Below are 23,025 nucleotides of genomic sequence, written 5' to 3'. Positions count from 1 at the left end.
ATACTATGGTACACTAATTGTAAGTATCCGGTCCGTGTATGTGTAAGCGCGGACTTGTCTATGGTCCGCGCTATCGCTGACAAAACAATGTCCGTCTCGGACATTACCGGCTATTAGTTGTTCCTTACATCATTCATTCTTGTACGTATTACTAAGCTGTCTCTCCTGTGCTCGTACCTTCATTACTATGCGCTAACTCTAACAAATATACAGAAGAAATTGTTGACATGCGAGAGTTCTGAGCAGCCAAAGGCTGATGAAACCGAGACGTGAGGTATGAGCACATGCTAAAATGGAAATGGACGAGCGCGCGTTGACAGCGGCTCATACCCTCCCTTATTTCTCTTGTCTTTGATTAATATATGTTCTTGCTCGTTCTCCCTTATAGCTAGAGCCAAATAGTTAGACGCATCTCAGTCTTGTCCCAAGTACTGAGATTGTTTTCATTCTATTAGCTCCCTCCGACTCGTCTGCTCACCTCTAAGTTCTACAGGTTATGAGCCCTGACCCGGCAATGGACACCACGCTCCCCACCACCAATTTGAATCTGTTCAACATACCAAAGTTAGCCAAAGACGGCACAAATTGGATAACCTACAAGGAACGCATGTTGACGGCGATTGGCATGCGAGGTCTGATGCGTTATGTGGACGGCCAGGCAATCAAACTGACACCTTTCAAGGTAGATGCGACCACAGGCACAGTGATGAAATCGGACGGCTCGACTCCTACGCAAACGGAGATTGAGGAGGTCAATAAGAAGCTAGATGAATTCTATCAAAAAAACTCACTTGTTAGGCAGCACGTCTTCAGCACTATAACCGATAGACTCCTGTTACGAGTCCAGAAGCTTGACAGCGCGTTGAGCATATGGACCAAAATCTGTCAGATCCATGAAGGAAAGACAGAATTAGTGCAGGCAGACCTACAAAGATGCCTACAAGACTTACGTTGCGAAGAGAGTGGCGACGTCAAGGTGCATTTCACCAAGCTCTTAAGGATACGCGAGTCCTTGGCAGGGATGGGAACATCCATCAAAGATCGCGATTTTCACGCCATCCTTTTGGGCTCATTGCCAGAGTCATACAGACCCTTTCTGTCGTCCATCAGCACCGCAGCCAGGATAATGCAGACACCACTCACCTCGAACGAACTCATCACCGTGATCAGTGAGGAGTATGAGCACCGTCAGTTGACGGATAAACGTAGCTCCAAGAAGGGTAGAAATTCGGCTCTTGTAGCCAAGTCTGGTCCTGGGAGAGGTAAAAAGTCCAGAGCCACAAGCAAAGAGAATGTGGACGTTACCTGTTTCAATTGTGAGTGAAAAGGCCATTACAAAACAGACTGTTGGAGGCCAGGAGGTGGTAAAGAGGGCCAAGGGCCAAATCAACATCAGAGGAGGCCAGGACGCACCCCAAAAGAAGGCACTAATGTAGCCAATTCATTAGAGGCAGACAGCGCGACCAACTATGCATTCACTACATCAGATCTAGCCACCGTTGCAAAGCAGTTCAATGTACCAGTTGCTCGTCGCGGCACCATAGTTGACTCAGGCGCCACCTCTCACTTCTGCCCTGACAGGTCCAAATTCCTCGACTTCGTCAACATAGACCCACAGGACGTACATACTGCCGATGGTTCAGTTATCAGCGCCATAGGACGAGGTAGTGTGAGGAGCCCATTCAGTCACATCGTCTGTATAATACAGGCAGCTGAGGTTGAAAATATGCTGTTCCACACAGGCCAGCGGATGTCGGCCGATCGAATATGTTTGCCCGTATCTAACCTTCGGCCGGCCAGCTCACTGAGAGACAATTTTCACAGCTGGGCTTGTACACAGTGATGCTTGATATGAACATGTCGGCCGGTGGCCAGCAAACAAAAGCGGTGGGGTGTGATATTGTCAGCTGGGCCCATGTAGCAAATAGTGGCCGTGTATACCGGTCGGCCAATGCCAATGATAGGTATGAAGGCATCATGCGGGCCGATGCAGAATATATTTCCCGTGCATATCAGTCGGCCCGTGTGGACTGCATTGCTTGTGCTTATCAGTCAGCCTATGCAGAATACATTGCTTGCGCGTATTGGCCAGGCAATGTCGGGCATGAGGCTATCAGGGGGGCCGATGGACATAAATTCCTAATGCTCTCAGGTCGGCCGATAGCAATGAATGCATCATGTGATCGAGTGGGCCGATAGAACTGATACTATCAGATGGGCCAACAGAAATATATTGCCGATATTATCACATAAGCCGATGGCAATGAATGTCTGATGAAATCGGTTGGGCAAATAGAACTAACATTATTGAATGGGCCTATGGAAATGCATGCCCGATATTCTCAGGTGGGCCAATAGAAATGATTTTCTGATGTAATCGAGTGGGCCAATGGAACTGATACTATCAGATGGGCCTATGGAAATAAATTGCCAATGTTCTCACATAGGCTGATGGCACTGAATGCCTGATGAAATTGGGTGGGCCGATAAAACTCATATTATTGGATGGGCCAATGGAAATGAATTCCCGATATCCTCAGGTGGGCCAAGAGCAATAAATTCCTCATGTATTCGGGCGGGCCGATGGAACTGACACCATCAAGTGGGCCGATCAAAAATGAATTCCCAATGTTATCAGCTGGGCTAATAGGAATGATGCCATCAGGTGGGTTGATGGCAATGAGTGTGCGATACAACCGGATGGGCCGATCAGACTGATGCAATTAAGTGGGCCAATATAAATGGATGCCTAATAAAATTGTGTGGGCCGATGGGGAGAACCATCTGATGATATCAGGCGGGCCGGTGTGGCACAGGTCTCCCTTGCGCATATATTGGCACACCTCAGCTCGGTCAGTCGGTCTCCGGGAAAGATTACTTTGAGCATTCAACATTAATTCAAATTAATCTGCAACCTTGTAATGAATCCATCTACAAAGTAAAATGTAACTGTAATGTACCATTAGAATTCGTTACCTGTCCATCTAGGCTGAAACCGAGACATCACGATCTACATCCATGTATTTCGCATACTGTGGCCAAGGTGTCCCGACAAAATTGTGAAGACTATCGTGCATGAACCATGTCCATACCACGTGATCACTGGTGAATGTGACACCATGCCTGACAATGTGTCCAGAGCAAGCAACAATGGTGCCTGAGTTATATTGCAACTGTATACCAAGGTTGGACAGGGTCATGAGCCCATCACAATAGTGGCCGACACTTGTCATGATGTCAAACCCTTCTGGGGCAGATCTTGGATGTCAGTGAAGAGGGCATTGCCTGTTACAAATGACAGCTGTGCAGTTAAACACCGAGGCCCAAAGTTGCAAATGAGTATATATGTCATCAAGGCCATTGTCCATGGCCCATCCAGCAAGTTTTATCTGAGTGGTAACTGAGGCCCAATACAACTCTGGATGCATCACTTGAAGAGCCGCCGAGGCAAGGAGTGCTGAGCGCTGCATGGATGTTATGATGGTAGGGCCACCTTCCCCCTTGAGTGTAGCTGACACCTCAGAAGCGAATACACCGGTTGGCGGAAACCCATACGGCTGGAACATTTGAGTAAACACAGCCATTACAGTGGAAGAAGCAGGCCTGACCTCTCGGCCTTGCTGGAACCAACAAGGAGCTATGTTGATGCATCCTGGAGTTAATGGCCCCCTGGTTGCTATGATGGAAATACCCAGGGAATGTTCGCCACTGGGTCTCTTCTCCACCGGTCATGCTTGTCTTCAGGAGATGACCCATGCTGACGGTGGCGTCTTCCATCTCGGCCTGTTGGGTCAATGTAAATATTCACTGATGAGCCACAATATATCAGCTTACTTGAATCCACAGGCTAATGGCATCTGGAAGGTACCATAAGATGATACGGCCGCCGGAATCCACAAGAACCGAGGGCTTGTCAAGCAATATTTGAGAACCATGAGGAAATTTTGGAGGAGCGCCTCTTCATGTTTTGTGAGCCGCCCGGTAGAGCGTTTGTTGAGGGCCTTGTTGTACCGAATCATATCAAGATTGAGTTGAACTGCGATATGTTAGCAAATCACCGACTGTATCAAGGAATGACCCACTTGGATGTAAATAGACATTAGCGAGAGCTCAGGCCAACTGCCGACATGCAAGCATGGTCGGCACATCCAGTGCTAGCGGAGGCAAGACCGACTTTTGCTGGCCACCGACATGGCAAGCAAAAAGCTGGTGCACAAAGTCACCAGCAATGCATGTGGTATGCAATGCCGTGTCAGTTGGAATTGAAGTCATGATTGAGGGAAGAGGGACAGGAATGATTCATCATTGGCTTTTATAGAAAAGGACCGAAGTATATTTAGCAACACTATATACATTTACAGCATATGTATGTTTCTGGTCATAAAGGTGAAACCGGCGATAGCTCAGTGCATGTCACATAGAGTCAGGGCTTGCCAGCAAATTGCCGACGGGAATTCAAGAGCACTTGTTCAAGTTCAGCGATCAGTGCCTCAAGTTGCGACATGGTGGATGCGGCTGCAGCCGCGATCTGGTGCTTCTGCTCCAGCAAAGAAGCCATCGCCTCACCAAGATGTTGAAGGTGGGTTCTGACTGTGACAATTTGATTGAAGAGGGCATCGCCGTCCACTTGACTGGTCACAGCAGGACCCAGCACAAGCATGGCTCCCATTGGCTAACAATTAGCATAAATGCAAGTCCAACCAGAGAGGAAGAGAGAAATGACCGACCAGTTGTTCAAAGTGGTCTTGGGTCATCTCCATGACCTCATGCACATTCAAGACCGGCAGCTCCAACCCCAAACAGTCGAAGCGATCCTTCCACCAATCATAGCGGTAGTTCAGAACCATGCGGTGATTGGAGCTCACTTGAGGACCATTGGGAGAACAGTGCAGGAAGAATTCATTGTGCAGCTGCTTGGTGGTTATGATCCCAGTTTGGAATCGGGAAAACCAGCCAATCAAGGTGCGGAGGAGGTCAGGCATGGTTGGATGGATGTTGAGGACCAACAATACATGTATGTATGGGAACACAAAACACTGATAAAGGCATTAGTTACAATATAACACCGACTGGCTGACCGACCGATGAGACACTCACATCTACCTCCCATTGAAGGTGCCGGATGAAGCTAAATTTGTATGTGGGCATCCGAGGTATGTTGTTCTGGTGACACACAAGCCAGATGCTGGTGAATTGAGAAGTAGCAAACTCTAAGACATTTGCGACATCCCATGCAGTCAAGTCACTGAGTTCATAGGTATAAAGAGTTGATGAGTTGGACATGATGTTGTAGTTGTGATCAACAGGGAAAAAGTTTTATGTGGATCGGCATTATATTCCTGACTAATCCACCACAGAACTTGCTGATGTCCGCATGCAGTTACAGCTGCACATGGACCCCTGTCACTCTGCAACCGTAGCCACCCCTTTTGTTCTTTCAAAGCTGTCTTCCGCATGCTGTGAGAGTTGGAGATATATTTGAGCCTGGCGTGCTGCATAGCAGCGGTGCCTGACCGTGTGCTCGGTATCGGCCTCCTCCATTCGGCCGACCCATTGTTGGGATTTGTGAATAAAAAACACCACTGTCCATGTCATTTCCCGACCGACCAGCAGTAGCTCCTCTGCTGTTACGTCGACTGTAGGTCGGCGTAGTGGGAACTAGGATAGGTCTTCTCAGCGACGACTCGAGTGAGTCTACTGAAGCTGAGCGTGGTCTGGCCTTGACGGAACGTCAAGGATTCCTCCGGCGATCTCGGTAAGACGGCGCTCGTCGAAATGCAGGGCTAGCGGATACGTGCAGAGGCGTATGGGAGCGACTCTGAAGTGCGGTCTCACACAAGGAAGCAGTTAAGCTTAGATGAGCAAGTTCTGTGGTAGAACCTAGTAGATTAAAGTGAAGTATAATCTACAACAATGTAGCTACTCTTATAGGGTTTAGCTATAGGTATTCTAGCTCAGTCTGTAATCTATAGTATATCGGTAATCTAAGATAACTAGACATGAGGAGAGATAGCATACATGAGGCTTAGCCTCTGATCAAGCATGCTGCGCCAAGGGCAGCTGCGCATAGGTACAGGAAGCGCCAAGCGCTCCGGGTCTTCATACATGAGGCGCCTAGGGCGCTCCGGATCTTCATGAAGCGACATGCTGTATACATGCGCTGATCTAGGGTGTCCATGAGGCGTACAGCCTCCATGGATCAGGTACAAGGCCGTCTAGGCCAGGGGCGGGGTCATAGCATCAGGCGGGGTCATAGCGCCATGAGGCGGGGTCGTAGCGGTCCAGACCGCTGTCTTTCTAGGCGCAGGCGGCGCACCGCCGCGCGGGGAGTCTAGCAGAGCGGGGGCAGGTGTAGGGAGAGCTGGGGCTCTAGTAGGTGTTACAGATCCCTGTAACATCTGCCCAACGATCACGCAGTGCCAGCGTCCTAAGCCAATGGACACGGTAAACTATCATGCAAGTAAATTAGCATCATACAGGAAAATGTAGGTCAGTGAAGTGCAGACATTCATTCATCCAGTCATTGCTTGTAGAATCCCCCTCAACATCGATGGACCAAAACCATGCTAACATGTTATTCCTTTGACCATGTGCATTCGGGTCTGCCACCACTGTAGTAGCCTTGAGGTCAGCCTTCTCCAACAGCTGATACTTGGTCAATAATTCATCGGCACCAAGATCCATTAGCTGCTTGCGGCATTTTGAGTATATCTGTGTGTTTAGATGAAGGACCTTGTCCACTGAGTGCACCCGAGCCCATGCCCTGGTCGAGCATGCTTGCGACTTTGCCGACCGAACCGTGGTGCGAAACAGAACAGCCTTGTCGGCCAGGTTGACCCTGACGGCGTGCAATGCATCATTTGCTTGCCCTTCTCTTAATGATATTTCCTGGAGCACCAGGTCAGCAACGCCCCACTGTGCACATCTTTCAATTCCGATGTTGGACGGCAATGGAATCACCACGGTCTCGGGATTGAACTCCACGGGTAGATCGTATCGGTCTCCATCGTCCGACCTATCTGGATCCTCACCTGATGACCCGACAGAATCCAATTCTGCTGAGTCCAACATTCCTGTCATGCCGTCCAGATGCTCACAGTTGTTTAATTGATCGCCGAGAAATGTCAGTGCAACCCTGACAAAGTCATCCAGTTGTCCTTGCAATCTGTCCCGACGCCGGGCTATGGCCAGTTTCTGGGTGTCGGTCGGCCGCTTTCCTAACTTTTTAACATCAATCAGGAGGGCTACCTGCGCCTCCTCCAGTGTTATTCCACAAGCCAGCCATGTTGCAGCACCCCGATGGATCTCACCGGCGGGCCACTGTGCCTGACGGTTCAGCAGGTGCAATTCTTGCTGTTTTCTTGTTGGTGCTTTGCGAAAGGATATCAGCATATTAAAAATAGATGTTGTATTGCAACGGACATTTTGTTAATTGAACTTCATATATGTCCATGGAGCTGGGATTACGCAGTCGGTCATCGTGAGCGGCCGTCGCCTCTGCTTCCCATTTGGCAAGGGTGTCATCCTCGGCAGTCTCACTCAACCGGTCGAATGCATGTTGGCTGTCTCGGACTCCCTGCAGTGCCTCCTTGAATTTCCGGGAAAGGAATTTGCCTAAATACAGTTGGATTTGTGATCTTGATAGAATGATATTACTTACTGATGCGTATCATCTTCATAAAATTGCAGTCATTCATTTGAAAGTCCAAACACTCCTTTCGGTGGGGGGTGGACATCCCTCTTGCCGACGGTGATATGATGTTCAAGGGCGCCCACAGGGTCTCCATGATTTGCCGTCGATTCTGGCGGCACCGGTGATAAAGTTGGATGCATATCGCACGTAGCATTTGTCTTGATGGCCGTGGACATGCCAGAGCCCAATGCCAGGAATAATGTCCATCTCCCATGGAAGGTCAAGATAAGGCGACTCCTCAATCCGCTTGCTCAGATGCTTGTTGTATTGACAATTAATGTCATAGAATGTGAATGCCCGATTGATACCATTGGTGTTGTACCCCAGAGCTTGACATAGCGCATAATCCATGTTCATTTGCCTTGGGTCGGCCGACTCATCAGTTGAATCCGGCCGATTTAACAGTTTGAACGACAAACCTTTCCCCCTTCTGAAAGTCCACCATCGAATGAGGAACGAAACATCCGTGTCTAGCGCAAGCACACCCGCCTATCCCTGTCGCTTCTAGCTTGTGTCGGGAAGCATTTGCCTGGTTGACCGCTCGGTGGTTGTTACATTCCGACCTTTGCACAATGTCCTGTGCCTCGGCGAGATGCATTTTGTATCGGGAATCACTGACCATGAAGCCCAAGCCATCGGTCAATGCGACCTCATCGCTAGGATTGGTGGGATACAAATGCTCTGCCTTGAAATTGCCGTCCATGACTAAAGATCTGGAATACAGCCAAGCAGGGTCGGACTCATTTCTGTCTGACAAATTGAGGTTTACACCGGGCTGAGGACATGCAGGACAGAAGAGTGCAAGCTCCCCTGCCTTCGGCTTTCGCTTCTCATGGCCAAACCCATGCCACTTGAGCTGCTTCACTTGTCTCCACTGCCTGCCGACCCTCATCAATTCTCTGTACCGGTCCTTTCGGCCATTGTCAGCAATGTAATACATGCGATCCACGTCACTCACTGGAACCAGATGGGGAAACACGCTTGAGGTGATTCGCCTTAATTTACTGTAGTAGTTCATTGCCGATGTCCCGCATTCCAGGTTGTCCAGCAGGAAGTCGTCCAACACCGCAAATGTGAATGCTGTCTTCGGCGAAGTGAAAGACGCAGGGAAGAGGCCGGTTTTGAACAGTTGCATGTCAGGGCTCGGTGCGCCAGCGCACTTACAGAATCTGATCATCATGGAGTGGAGCCCTGGACGTATCCACCACCGTGGTCATCCGAGGATCGTTAACCAAGGGTATCCATGGGCCTTCACTCAAATTGTCTCCTTCATCATCTGTGTCGCACCACTCGTCGGTCAGCCCGGGGCAAGGCTCGCCCTCGTGGCCAAGGTGGACTTCCAACCCGATCTTGGTCAAGGAAGTGCCTTCGAAAAATCCCCCGGTCCATTGACTGATCTGATGGAAAGGCATGCGCCTGTGAACCGTCCGACAGCAATGAGTACAGAAGAGTGGTTCACCCATGCAGCCGTGACATCTGTAGACTCCGTCCTTTGGACAGACCGAGCACATCCTGTTCAAAGGTGGACCCTCTCGCCGAAGTAGCAAGTCCAAGTAGTCCTTGGTCTTGTACTGCCACTCGCGCAGATAGTCATTTTGACTCTGATATTCAGTGTCAGTACATGGGACAGGGGAAGTGAATGGTGCACTTGCCATGGACTTGCGAAGACGACAAGGCTCCAAGTTGCAATCGCCCAGGTCATAGTGTTCATAGTCGCCCTCTGCCTGAACTCCTCTGGTAGATTGCTGCTTGGTAGGCGATTTTCTGGGGGATGAATGAACCGATGCTGTTCTGTTGTAACATCGAGCTTTGACAAATCGGCCTGTATCTCCTCTAGATGTTCTTTTGTTCTCCCATTGAACCAAAGAGGATGTCTTTGGAGGACTCCAGGCCTTTGGCTTTGACTTCACCATAGACCGAAGTAGTGCTATGATTGTCGGGATGTGTTGTTTGAAATAGGATGATTAGACTTTGGGACGGTTTGGTGCTTACATGCAAATGCCAAATGCAATACATAGTATGTAATAGTTCCTTTGATCTCTTGCAAATCATCAGCAGGGATATTCATGGCACAATTTCAATGTCTCATAGTAAGTGTGTATATAATATGTCAAGTGCACTTCAGGACCTCTGATTTCATGTCACAAACCCACCCATGCATCTGCACCACTCGATGAGTCTGGTAGCAATGGGACTTGCACTATTCGGCACAATCTAACATTTACGTGTACTTATGACATAGGTATGTCACTTATGTGAATCATTACTCACAAGACCCTTCCTTCCATTTTCCCTTCCATCAACCACATCAACGCTCTCCTGTACTGACATTTCCAAGTCCTTTACTCCAAGCTACCTACTGTGACATGCCTCGGACGAAGATAAATACTGGGGATCAGCCTCGGATGAACGACCGAGAGACCACCGCTCTGCAATCCCATGTTGAGGACTGGGAGAAGGCGAGTGGGGCTGAGCGACTGACACATCTTCAAAGCGGCCGCCAAAGAGGCCAGACTGTTGGCTCCCAAGATGGACCAAGAGCTCTTGAAGCAACGAAAAGAGGTCAGTGTTTTAGCTTTCATGTCGGGTCTTGCTGCAATCCACTCACCATGAACAGAAATACAGGCAGTGGTTCCACAATCACAAGAAACACAAGGCCAATGCCAAAGCGCCTATGAAGCTGCAAAAGAAATGGACAGCACGCTGGGTCATCGAGGAGCAGCGGAAGGCCGACATTCTTCAGCAAATACATGAAGAAATCGAGGAGGAGACAGGGCAGAAGCCTGCGCAAAAAGAAGTCCTCAGGAGGTATCAACCCACGATGACAGCAATCATGAAGGGGCTGGATGACAATGAGTTGGAGGAAGCCCGGGCGAAGGCCGACGAGTGGACAAATCGAGCGCCCGACCCCGCAGTGCAGGCCAAGACGGCTAAAAAGAAGGGTGAAAAAATGATCAAGCACTTCGCCAAGGAGATGTTTACTCAGGCCGGTATGAGACTCTTTGTATTGGGATCCTGGAAAGATGAGAAGGGCGGCCTGCTTACCTCTGGGCAAGTTCATTCGGTCAACCGGTCGGTCGGTCGGTCGGGCATTGTGCTTACATTATCCGGCAGGTTTGACTTCAATGAACACCTCGGTAGGGGCTCCAGCTTCATGAAATGTAAGGACTGGCAGGTCATCTTACCGGCATGGGAAGATTACATCGGTGATGAATTCAGTGAGTCTTGCAACCATTTCAGAGGTGCTTCATTAAATTTGTATGACGTCCACTAAGACCAGGATCAGGACCAGGAAGGCACGCTGCTCGGAGGCACTCGCCGGGTTCCCAAACCTTACCATGAGTTCGACCTGGACCGCATGGGTTTGCCGATGTTGCCCGAGATTGACGGTGTCTCGCTCGAGGACAAGAAGGGGATGATCCGGTCATTCCTCACTATTCATTACCGTAAGCCTGATGATAGAAAAACTGCACCATGAACTAATGTCTGCCACCACAGGAATATGCTGCGGAAAACGGAAGGTACCAGTGCCTTGGAGTGACATCATGAAGGGACAGTCTAGATTCATATCCAGCATATACCTGCCTGATGACACCAAGATCATGGACCCATCCAAACTGCAACGGAATGAAGCCACTGCCTTGTTAGAATGTTGGTTGGACCGACAGGACAACCAGGTTGGAGTGACATTGAAGTTCAAGGCCTGGATTGACAACAAGGGCAAGATGCACCCTCCTGTCAGCAAAGAGTCTGATCACTCTGACGGCAATGCTGACGATGAAGGCATGTGGCCCAGGCCAACCAAAAAGTCATCGGCTGCTGCTGCACCATCACCGGCCGGAGTTCCCAAAGGGCGGCCTAGATTCATTAACCGAGCTCATGTCAGTTCCACCAATGAAGATTCTGACAAGACCGATGCAGATGTGTCTCCACCCAAGGTAAACAAACATGCCCCAGACCGTGTAGGGAAAGGCGCAAATGCAGAACACAGTGACCAGGTGGGACATCAGTCAGGGTCAGATGACCGACCACCACCCAAGAGCTTAGGGAAGAGAGTCAGAATTGAGCCTGCCATCCACACACCTAGCACAGAATCGGCACATGAAGACCGACCGATGGTAGGTTCTGCGAGGAAAATCTGCTATGATAGAACAGCAATTGTTGCAGGGAAGACCCACATTCCCACAGCACAGGTGAGAGAGGCATCAGAAAGTGAAAGTTTTGGCAACACTGCAACAAAGGCCAGGCATCAGCCAACTCGCGATCATCATACTAGCCCACAAGCACATGGCTTCGGCCCGCATTCAACTCATCAGGGTCTAGAACATCTTGGTATATCTGCAGCAGGGCAGGACCAGGGGCTGAGGAAGACCAGGGTTGCCAGAGAGGCATCACCGGTGGTAAATGACCGGTTGCTAAAGAAGGCCAAAGCCACTAGGGATGTATTACCGGCGGTGAATGCCCAGTCACCAAAAAAGGCCAAGGCTGCCAGACCGGCGTCTTGGTCGCTTTCTGATGCGCCAGCAAAAAGCACAAGGAGTAAGGTTGACAATGCACTTGGCATTCGAATTCGACAAAAGCCCAAGAGATATGCTGACTATGTGTAGTTGTCAGCAGTCTCATGTGTCATATAACTTTTTCCATTCTGCTCAGTCATCGATGATGGTGTTATATAAATGGTATTTGTGGAACGTCATAGGTCTCGGTACTCGGTCTTGAGTACAATTGATATATACATTGTCATCCCTACTCAGTCTTCTACACTATTGGATTGGGGAATGTCCCCGGCCCATTTTCCTAAGTGCTAGCAGCAATATATGCAGCGGGTCATCAATCTGATGGTGCATGTTCATTAGATGTTCAATTTTGGCAATATCATCGCTGGCTGTGAGGAATTGGTCACGTGCATCCTGATAATCTGATATCAAACCCCGGTTGGCGTCCAAGATATCAGTGGACTGTCATCCTTGATCATCTCCTGTCAAGTGTGGCCCTCCTCATGATGTTCATTATCAGGAGCAAAATGAACTTACTGATCATAGTGTCAATGAAGTCAAGGCTCATATTTGCTCGGCACAGCAATTCCTCACCGGCTTCGACAGTCTGACTTGACAATCTCTCTCTCGACCCTGGAGATGCGGTTTGTTGCAGCAATTCCTCGCCGGCTTCAACTGTCTGACTTGGCAATCTCTCCCTCGGCCCTGGAGATGCAGCTCGGCGCAGCAAGTTCCTGTTGGATTCGGCCGTCTGACTCGGTGATCCATCTCTTGGCGCTGTAGATGTGGCCACGGAGATATTTTCAAAACACATATCATAGAATACCGGTGTATCACCAGCTGCACCTGATTGTCAATACTGGTGATTTGATTTGCAATTATGACTGACCTAAGTCGACCAAGTTTATGGTCAGTGCCACAATGGAAATACCTTCAAGGTGACCATCTCCTCCTGATGGCGAATCTCCCCAGCACATGTCGAAATCAGCTGAATAATAGTTGGTTATCCTCAGTAGTGTTAATGACCGACACTTACCCTTGTATGCGACCACCGATACAGACAGACTGTCATTCCAACACATGTCATATTGACCGGCTGCAAAGGGCAAGGTCACGTCCAAAATCTTGGTCTTCCTAGGCTCCAGCTCTCGAATTGGCGCCAAAACGACCATTGGCACATGTGGTTTGTCGTCCCAACAAAGGTTGTATAGACCTGCAGCCAACAGTGTGACTGCCTCTGGTGTAATGATCGGTGCTGAATCCACCTCGGTGTCCCAACACATGTCAAATGCTAATGAACCGGTCAGATGTATACCTTGTCAACAAGGGAATGGAGTCACTTTGGCCTCTCACTTGTTGTTCGGCCGATGGCATTAGATTCTGTGTTTCAACCATCGGCACTTGATCGGCCTCGGTGTCCCAGCACATGTCAAATACTAATGTTTTCAACTGTTAGAAAAGGTCTATTAAATAAATAAAAATCTACCTTTATCACCAACATGTTTCTTGGGAAGCGCTTGGGTGTGTGTCGCTGGATGCCATGGTGGAGACTTTTGATTTCATTACTTCAAATGGGCCGGATGGAGTTGGTACGTTAGGTCCAATGGAAATATGGTTGTGGCCTACAAGGATCCGGTCTTGTTGAGGTGATGGAGTCAAAAACAACTTCGGTGGCACCCACTGGTCCCATGTGACGAAAAAATTCCCATCAGCTTTGATGCGCTCATCTTGTAGCCTTCGAGCTTTGTCAATTGAATTTTCGTGGGAATACATCAACAATTGTGGTGGACTTGAACAATGCGGTTGATGAACAATGCAGAAGTCCAACAGCTTCTTCCACCCTTCGGCCATTTCTGGCAGTGTCACAATGCGGCACTCTGCGTCGCATCAACTTCTGTTAAGTCCTATCCACATCCAAACAGACGCCCTCACACTTTCAACTTTCAGATCTCTACTATGCTGTCACAACAAGAATCCAATGATGCTTTGGCGCTCACCAACACATTTGTGCACGATTCAGTCAGCCGAATTATATGCTGGGAAGGAGATGTCCGGGAAGTTGTTGATGAGGCTCACAAGATTGCGAGGCGAGTGGTGCGTGTTTTTTTACTTTCTTTGTTATGTACCTACTCACGATCAACAGTCTCAAGCTCTCCAACAGCACGGCAGGACATGCTCGGTCATCTTGCCGTTTGTCCTTTCTGCTGCCGCCGAGGTCCGGGCGACAATGAATCAAGGTCTTGTCCCTCAATAGAACTGTGTGCTGGCTGACGACCCATGTATGGAGTCACATCCTTTTTTCCCAAAGACTGTTGGATATAGTGAGTTGGCACTCTTTGTATTCACAGTTGCAACTTAATATCCGTGCAGAACAACTGGTACCAGCACCAGCTGTTACGCACTCAAATAGATCTGTTATGCAGAGCCCTAAGAGGGGCGTCGTCCGCTAACGGTCATTGACGTAACCGGAAGGATCCGGTATGGCGAGTGAGACTGGCGACGACAAATCAGCAGCGATCACAGATGCACGTGTCACGTGACTTCTAAGACGGATGTCTGTGAAGTCACCAGGCTCAAAGTAAGGACAGTCTTGTCCGAACGATGAGTGTCGATCGAGGTAGACTTAGTCGCAATGAGCAACTAAGAAAAGATACTAGAGACTGAAGCCTAGAGGCGTTCAGAGGGAAGTATGTTCCAGGGAAGATTGAGTAGATTCAAGTTAGAGAATCTAGTACAGGATGACCGACTACTTATACTAAGTGGAGAGGGTTAAGGGCAAGGCTACTGCACTGTAGGTAAGGGTAAAGGGGAGATGAGAATGGTATAGGTGTGTTGGCAACAGAGCCTGATTAGTGATGGGTGGTCGAATGTGGAATGAGACCGAGAAACATTGGAACGGTCCAACGGTAAGAATACAATGTGTGGGAATCCACAGTCAGAAGCGAACAGGAAAGTAGAGCCACATTGGTGGCATGAGTCAGACCGAGTCATAGGTGCAGGACCACATTGGTGGTCGAGTCAGGGGATGAACGTGCGTGCATGTGCATAGAGGCAAGTGATGCGAGGGACGGGAACGGTCCCGAGGATCCGGTCAACGGAAAGTTGGTAAAGGAAAACGAGCCGGTAGATAGTGAGGGCGAGGATGAAGGGAAAATGATAGGGGGGCCACGTGACCGATGTTACTTGTAGCACCAGCACCAGCACCAGCACCAGTGTTGGCACCGGCACCGGCAAAATCAAAAGCACTCTCCCCAGTGGCAACCCCAGCTCCCACACAGATGTCAGTTCCACCAATTGACTCACTTCCTCGTCCCGGTTGTACTCACAATCTGGTTGTTCCTGGCACCATAACCAACAAGGGCAAATGGTCTGACCGAGGGACTCGTAGATCCTGAGAGGACAGCCCAGATGCCGAGTCAGGCAGGAAGAAACCCAAGGTCTTGAAGCATTTGTCAAAGGCTGTCATCTCCGATACCGAGGACGAGGACAGGCAGCCGACAGGGACAATCGTAGTTAAGGTATGTTTTCCATTCACCACTTCCAACTAACTGCTTACACCAACTTAGCGGTCTAAGATTGTTGAATCGTCGGTTGCAGCGCTGCCAAAATCAAAGGTAAGCACGGTGGTAATGTCGGTGCCAATTTCATGGCTGACTTCTTTTCAGGGTAATATGAAGTCCATCAAGCAGGTGAGATTTACCTCTTCCTGTCAGTCCTCACACCTCAATCATCTTCAGCCGGAAGCCGAACCAAAGATCGGCCGAGCCCAGCCAAAGGGCAAAGGAAAGGAGAAGGTTGTGGAAATCGCCGAACCTATGAGAGGGCGCGGGCCACTGAAGGCCAATGCTGAGGTGGTGAGTTGGGCAAATTCATTTCAGTGACAGGGTGCTCACTGTTTCATAGTACACTCCACCATGCACGAGGTGCACCGGGGAGCCTTGTCTTGTGGTGGTTGGCAGGAAGGGGCAGGCCATCAAGTCCTGTGCCAAGTGCCACTTCCAGAAGGTGCGGTGTAACCAACCAGTGTCAGTCGATTCTTGGGGCACATCCACAACGCAGGCCCCAAAGTCACACCCTCCTCGGTCAAAGGCCACACCGGCCTCAAAATCCAAGGCTCAATCCCAGACAACCAGAGCGACCTCGCGTGTACATCCACCCACTCCTATCCTAGAATCCAAGGATGCTGTTGAGGATACCGGTAAGTGATTTTGTTCTTCGCAATAACGTCTTTTAACCCTTGCGTGTAGATGAGTCTGTTACCGGTTCCGATGATGCCGATATGGACCCTGATACCAACGCTGAGCGGCACACCGACATCGCCACCGAGATGTCAGTTGATCCTGAAGATCAAATCATGGTTGACCAGCCTGCAGACATAGCTTCTGCAGCCGACTTCCCTGCCGAACATTGGCTGGAGCCCACTGATGAAGCGCCCATTCCCATTCCCCCACCAACTCCTGTGGCTGACCCCCTTTCCCTTCCTTCAGCACCTTCATCACCTACCATTCTTGAACACCTGCTAACCCTGACTACTCAGGTCACTGCCATGCAAATGGCCGACGAGAATGCCCTTGCCAGGGTGAATGCGATGGAACAGGAGTTTGACGCCCGCATCTCCTCGATGTGTGCCGAGCTTTCCTCCATGCAGCTTGATGTCAGTGCCACTGTGACATTGGTGAACGGACTTGTCGGCCTGGTCAAGAAGCTTCGGCAGGAACGGGTCCTCGCCAATCCATCATTCCCACCACCAATGCTAAGCCATGGCAATGAATCCTCGGCCACCGCATTCGGCATGAGGTACTTAAACGGCGTGTTCGGCCCTTCAGTTGCTCCCATGCCTCTTTCTGTTGGAGTCGGTTGAACCTCGGCCTCACGACCTTCCGGTCGTCCTGATATGCAGGGTGGCACATCCACATCTGAATAAGTGTGCTCGGCATCAGCACACGCCGATCCCGTGCACTCCCTCCCCAATCATTCAGCGGATTACATAGTTGTACTGTATATCATGTGTTGGTCGGTGAATTTTACCTGTATACCACTTGGTTTTGAATTTAATTATTTTGGTATGGATTTGAATGTACATTGACTCCTGTGTGATTCATATGTCGGCACAGTTGATCTTTATCAGGTTTGCAGTTGGTGCGGCGTAGCATATTTGTCATATTTGACCGAGGTGGTCCTGGCAGGTGTATTGTGGAAGCTGGTCTGGAAAGACCGACCAATTGACCGACCTGTGTCCATGATCATTCTCCATACTTAGAATCTCAGCCCATCTGTATATATCAGTACCACCGCCCACTCAGCCCACTTGTTCACATCAGGTACATACTTCATACACTACCTACCAAAGTCAATAGGAAAGTCTACACTTATCTACTACACTACATACCATGGGCCCACTGTTTGTATTAGATACACACTTCACATCGGCCCGCCTGTGTTTAACACAGCAATACATTGATGGGCCCACATGGGATGGCCTGTGTAGAACAGGGATATTTCAACCTCGGCTGTACGCATTATACAAGGGTAAAGTGACTGCAGTATGTGGTGTGAGGCTGGACTTACCGAATGGGAAGGAGCGAAGCACTGTCACCCTCCAGAATGCCCTCTATGCCCCGAAGATGGTGTTTACCCTTATATCAACCAACCGTATAATGGCGGCCAGTTTAGCAGTCCATTTCGAGGACCGAATGTGCAGAATACTCTCTGCCAGGCCCAAGTGTACCATCATTGCAGCCATTCCCCAAGTAGACGGGCTGTATAGTATAGCTGCCCGAGCTAAGCACCATGCACACGTGGCAAGTCAAAAACTCACTGTACACGCCCTACATAAGGCACTTGGACACATCTCCCAGACAGTGGTGAAACATGCTGTTGCAAAGGATCTCGTTAGAGGCGTTCACCTCGACACTACGTCCAGCGAGCAGTTCTGTGAGGCTTGCATCAAGGCAAAGTCCTCCCATGCACCTTTTCCCAAGGAGAGCACCTGCCGAGCGGAGAGGTATGGCGAAGTCATACATACAGATCTGTGGGGGCCGGCTCAAACACTTAGCCTCGGAGGATGCTCGTATTACATGAGCTTTACTGATGATTTCTCCAGGAAGACCCAGGTTGCGTTCCTGAAGCAGAAGAGTGAGGCTTTGGATGTTTTCAAACAATATCACAAAAGACTCACCACAAAACACGACGGCTTGTGTATCAAGACCCTTCGCTCGGATCGAGGAGGGGAATATTTGAGTGGGGATTTCGATGTGTACCTGAAGGGACACAGTATCAGCAGGGAGCTCACTGTCCATGACTCGCCCCAACAGAATGGGGTAGCAGAACGATTAAACTGCACGCTTGTGGAACACGCACATGCCATGTTGATCGGACGTGGACTACCCAAGTACCTATGGGCGGAGGCAGTTGCTTATGCCATATGGCTAAAGAATAGGTTGCCGTCCAGGTTGATACCTGGCCACACGCTGCACGCGCTCGTGCACAATGAGTGCCCAGACCTGTCACTCGCCCATGAGTTTGGCACCCAAGTCTTTGTGCATGTGGAGGATGCCAGGAAGTTGGAGTCTAGGGCGGAGCAGGCCTTGTTTATGGGGGTAGACACCCAGAGTGAGGGCTATCGCATCTATTGGGAGGGTAAGAGGCGTGTTTCGGTTGAGCATAACGTCACGTTCATACCTCAGTCGGTTGATGTCGCTAGCAGCATCCCGGTCGAGGGGGAGTATAACCCTGTCGTCACGAAAGTCAGCGCCCAGGAACTGTCAGCGAACCACTCACCTCCAAGAACCCACAAGGTCCTACAAACGCCAAACACACCTCCAAGAACCCACAACCCCCTACCAGAACCTCCTGCAGCTCCACGGTCCACCAGAGTACGCCCACCGCCAGGTTATTATACTGCCCTCAATGAGGGGGAGCATGCTAATCTTGCAGCCAAAATCCAAAAGCTGGAAGAAGAAGGGTCAGTACCGGTGGACGAAGAGTATGTCACTCACCAGTACGCCATGGCCGCAGTGCAGCCAGAGCCCTCATTGCAGCAGGCGCTGAATGGCCCAGATGGTGAAGAATGGCAAGAGGCCATTGATTATGAAATCAGTCAATTGGAGAAACTCGGCACTTGGGAAGTTACCGACTTACCACGTGATGCAAATGTCATTCCATGTCACTACATTCTCACCACCAAACGCGGTGTAAAGAGTTGGTTCTATGCGGGTGCTACAAAAGTGTTACCTTAAGACTCAGAGTGCGAGTGAGATGTTCGTCCCAAGAGACTGCCTATAGAAATGCTCCTTGATATAAAGCAAGGGATATCTTGTTAAGATCGAAGTGAGAGAAGGAAAGTTACCAAGAGTGCACTCGGTGTTCCGAGGATATGTCCGAAGTACCGAAGTGGTCCGAAGGTGGTCTGACATCTAGAAACGAAGGTCCGAGGTTGCGCGGAGCGTCCGAAGAGCTTCCGATGAACAGTGAATGTTCCGAGAGAAGTACAACGGTGTAGCGAAGTATAAGACTCGCGAAGTATAACTAAGCAAAGCCTATCGAAAGAACTTAGAGACAGCAAGATGCGAAATGGCAGCGGTCAGGCCAAACAATCATTCTGAATGAACAAAAGATCGATTGCACGAAGTATGACTATCCGAAAGTGACTCTACTGACTATGACTCGTAGCAGGGAAAGTGAAGTAAAGTGCGAGTAGCTAGCGAGGCAGATTATATCCTACAGCGTGAAAGTCCAGAAACTGCATAGGCGAAACCAGTAGCGAGATAAGACATCCGAAATGTAATAAGACTCAAGGCGAGCCGCTACAGAGATATGCATGTAATAAGGCGCAAGGCGTGTTTGATATGCGTATAACTGATGGGCCGACAACATATGTGCCCCTAAACATAATCAATAACAGATAACCAAGTGGAAAACGCACCAGCGAAGTCAAACAGACACGGACGGGACATGGTATGGGGGATCGGAACTGTATACAGGTTTCGGAAATGGACGGACGACCTTCGGACAACTCGGACAAACGTACGGAACTCTCAGAAGGTAAACGGAGTGTTGAGGAATGTGTATGTGGAATACTTGTGAGTTTGGCAGGATACGAGCCCAACGCCAATCCAAGTGCTACAGTGGACCAGACGGGGAGAAACTTAAACTCTGCGCATGCCTTGTGGCCAATGGCCAGTGTCAGCAATAGGGAGTTGACTATTTTGAGATGTTTGCACCCACCTGTAACATGACCACCATCCAAACCGTTCTAGCTATGGCTGCGCAGAGAGACTGGGAAATCCACCAAGTGGATATAAAAAGTGCGTGCTTATATGCGGACGTCCAGGAAGAGATTTACATGAAGGCACCGCCAGGCTACTTGAGGAGAGGACAAGAGGGAAAGGTTTTGAGGCTGAAGAGAAGTCTGCTGGGCTTGAAGCAAGCAGGTTTTGAGTGGGCGGAAGAGTTGGCTGGTGTTTTCATGAAGATTGGATTCACTCGCTCAAAGGTCGACCAAGCCATTTATTTTAAACGCACGCTGGAGGAGCATACTGTCGTGACTGTATCCGTTGATGACATGGCCATCACATCCAACCATATATCCCACATCCAACGTTTCAAGTCCCAACTGACCGAATTCTTCGAAATCTCCGACCTAGGAGAGCTGAATTGGCTGCTAGGTTTGAAAGTTTCCTGCGACCGCACTGCACACACCATCACTCTGTCTCAAAAGGCTTACATTGACATGGTGTGTCATATCCCGTGTTCCGGACCCGGACCCAGACCAATCACACACACATCATTTCCGGACTTCTGGATCCGGCCGACTTCTCTCTATCGTCCGGATCCGACCCACTGAAGGTACAACAATTCAGATGGTAAGTCTGAACAATGTTGGGTCTTGCAGAACCTAGCTGCTATTCGACCCTAAAGGGTTTCTGGACCAGGCTCAAGGCTCAGAGGAGAGGAAATGTCATAAAAACTGCTCAAGACTCAGACAGACTCATACTGGTAACTGGTGAAAAGATAACTTGATTATGTAAGCTACAAAGTGCCAACATAAGGTAAGGTAAAGACAGTCTCTCCAAGCCTAGCCAGAAATGAATCCCTACACCGCGTCTATCTTCCATGCCTTATCCCTTTGTATGTTCCTCCTCCAGTTAGACTATACTCATTTTCCGTACCTCATTTCATTTCCGCCTTTATTTTCCTATGTCTTCATCTCCGTCTTCATTTACTATTTTCCGATAGACTAGTGTTTGACTTTTCTATACACTCCGTCCACAGCCTCACATAGCTTCGGACTGCGCAGACTGACTCTCCGTTAAGTCCTCAGTAGTATATAAACCCTGTAGAATCTTTGTACTTCCTCAGTTCGAATATTATCTTAGACTCTGCTCATTCCCTTCTCCATCCAACTTGAGTTTCTCCTCTCATCGTCCTCTGCTAGTCTTAGGATCGATTCCTATAAACTTCTTACCTCCACCTCTACCTCTGGTAGTCCTCCGCTGTTTCCTTTCTAGTTCGGACATCGTCCGTATTAGTCTTATCCTTCGTTCCCGAACGTCCACCGGAATTCCCACGCATCGGACATCGGACTCCGGACTCGTCCGACAACCTTTGGACATCATCCAACAGCCCTCGGAAGTTAGGTGCCCGTACTCGGGTAAGGGGCGCAGCACACGAGCTGAAGCCAAGCCCTTCAGATCCGACCCTTGAGCACATTCTTAACATGGTGCTAGAATGCTTTAACCTTACAGATGTGAAAAGTGCCCAGATGCCAATGGACACCGGCACCATCCTGTCTAATGACCAGTGCCCCTCGACCCACAGCGAGCTGCAGTCCATGGCCGATGTTCCTTACCAGCGTGCCATCGGATCACTCATGTATGCCACCACCAGTACGCGGCCGGACATCTCATTTGCAGTTGCCACACTGTCCCAGTTTATGTGTAACCCTGGTAGGGTGCACTGGGAGGCAGCCAAGCGCATGATGCACTACTTAAAAGGCACAGCCCACTTCGAGCTCACCCTTGGCCTCATGGACGGTGGTCTTGAGGCATTCATGGATGCGGACTGGGCATCCCAGCCCCATCGGCATTCGATGTCAGGCTACGTTGTCATGTTGAATGGCGGCCCAGTGGCTTGGAGCACCCAAAAACAACCACTAATAGTGTTATCCACCACAGAAGCTGAGTATATCGCTCTGATGAGTGTTGTGCGCAAGGTACCCTACCTCCAATACCTCACTGAGGAGCTCTACGAGGCTCCCTCGCTCCCCATGTCCATCTTCTGTGACAACCAGGCCGCTATAGCTCTAGCAGCTAACAGCAAGTTCCAGTCCTGGACAAAGCATATCGCCATCAGGTACCATTTCATCTGTGCGCACATCAAGGACGGTATGTTCGCCTTGTTCTACTGCTTGACGGACCACAATATCAGAGACACCTTTACCAAGGCACTCCCTCGACCTCATTTCCAAAATCTCCGAGGCCAGATGAGCCTAGCTTGCGCTCGAGGGGGAGTGCCGACATGCAAGAGTTCTGAGCAGCCAAAGGCCAATGAAACCGAGACGTGAGGTATGAGCGCATGCTAAAATGGAAATGGATGAGCACGCATTGACAGCGGCTCGTGCCCTCCCTTATTTTTCTTGTCTTTGATTAATATATGTTCTTGCTTGTTTTCCCTTATAGCTAGAGCCAAATAGTTAGATGCATCTCAGTCTTGTCCCAAGTACTGAGATGTGAGTACCATTAGTTGCATGTCATACAATATAGCTAATGTCTTTTGTAGCGTTTTCATTCTATTAGGTACATATACCGAATATACAAAGAGTCTTGTCCCAAGTAC

The 23,025-nt window shown here is 49.5% G+C and overlaps 6 protein-coding genes across 6 annotated transcripts; 2 read left to right on the top strand and 4 right to left on the bottom strand.

Annotated features, from left to right (window-relative positions):
• Positions 1 to 2,984: 2,984 nt before the first annotated feature.
• Positions 2,985 to 4,272, bottom strand: F5147DRAFT_650105 (uncharacterized protein; the record flags this gene model as incomplete). Its single annotated transcript, XM_041433416.1, has 6 exons — positions 2,985 to 3,173; positions 3,318 to 3,557; positions 3,628 to 3,783; positions 3,835 to 3,909; positions 3,933 to 4,036; positions 4,128 to 4,272. 6 exons carry the CDS (start codon positions 4,270 to 4,272, stop codon positions 2,985 to 2,987), a joined length of 909 nt encoding a protein of 302 aa, XP_041296440.1.
• A 151-nt stretch (positions 4,273 to 4,423) lies between these two features.
• F5147DRAFT_650104 (uncharacterized protein) lies at positions 4,424 to 5,283 on the bottom strand (the record flags this gene model as incomplete). The annotated part of the gene is made up of 3 exons (XM_041433415.1): positions 4,424 to 4,672; positions 4,728 to 5,036; positions 5,098 to 5,283. The coding sequence occupies 3 exons, from the start codon at positions 5,281 to 5,283 to the stop codon at positions 4,424 to 4,426; spliced, it is 744 nt and encodes a 247-aa protein (XP_041296439.1).
• A 913-nt stretch (positions 5,284 to 6,196) lies between these two features.
• Positions 6,197 to 9,761, bottom strand: F5147DRAFT_786892 (uncharacterized protein; the record flags this gene model as incomplete). Its single annotated transcript, XM_041442943.1, has 10 exons — positions 6,197 to 6,449; positions 6,478 to 7,370; positions 7,423 to 7,637; positions 7,661 to 7,673; positions 7,777 to 8,054; positions 8,113 to 8,603; positions 8,652 to 8,835; positions 8,858 to 9,090; positions 9,196 to 9,620; positions 9,686 to 9,761. The coding sequence occupies 10 exons, from the start codon at positions 9,759 to 9,761 to the stop codon at positions 6,216 to 6,218; spliced, it is 3,042 nt and encodes a 1,013-aa protein (XP_041296438.1). The 3' UTR covers positions 6,197 to 6,215.
• A 549-nt stretch (positions 9,762 to 10,310) lies between these two features.
• F5147DRAFT_570696 (uncharacterized protein) lies at positions 10,311 to 10,967 on the top strand (the record flags this gene model as incomplete). The annotated part of the gene is made up of 1 exon (XM_041431004.1): positions 10,311 to 10,967. A coding segment is annotated over one exon (657 nt), but the record flags the coding sequence as incomplete, so codon positions are not given.
• Positions 10,968 to 12,664: 1,697 nt separating this feature from the next.
• F5147DRAFT_770305 (uncharacterized protein) lies at positions 12,665 to 13,731 on the bottom strand (the record flags this gene model as incomplete). The annotated part of the gene is made up of 5 exons (XM_041441139.1): positions 12,665 to 13,029; positions 13,079 to 13,177; positions 13,226 to 13,480; positions 13,530 to 13,625; positions 13,689 to 13,731. 5 exons carry the CDS (start codon positions 13,729 to 13,731, stop codon positions 12,665 to 12,667), a joined length of 858 nt encoding a protein of 285 aa, XP_041296436.1.
• A 1,634-nt stretch (positions 13,732 to 15,365) lies between these two features.
• Positions 15,366 to 17,050, top strand: F5147DRAFT_770303 (uncharacterized protein; the record flags this gene model as incomplete). The annotated part of the gene is made up of 7 exons (XM_041441138.1): positions 15,366 to 15,556; positions 15,614 to 15,707; positions 15,756 to 15,803; positions 15,855 to 15,878; positions 15,927 to 16,043; positions 16,093 to 16,387; positions 16,437 to 17,050. 7 exons carry the CDS (start codon positions 15,366 to 15,368, stop codon positions 17,048 to 17,050), a joined length of 1,383 nt encoding a protein of 460 aa, XP_041296435.1.
• Between the last annotated feature and the right edge of the window lie 5,975 nt (positions 17,051 to 23,025).

Source organism: Suillus discolor, assembly GCF_016758755.1.
Source record: "Suillus discolor strain FC423 chromosome Unknown F5147scaffold_10, whole genome shotgun sequence".
Lineage (NCBI taxonomy): Eukaryota > Fungi > Basidiomycota > Agaricomycetes > Boletales > Suillaceae > Suillus > Suillus discolor.
Note: the sequence above shows the minus strand (reverse complement) of the source record. Positions and strands in the feature narration are given on the sequence as shown.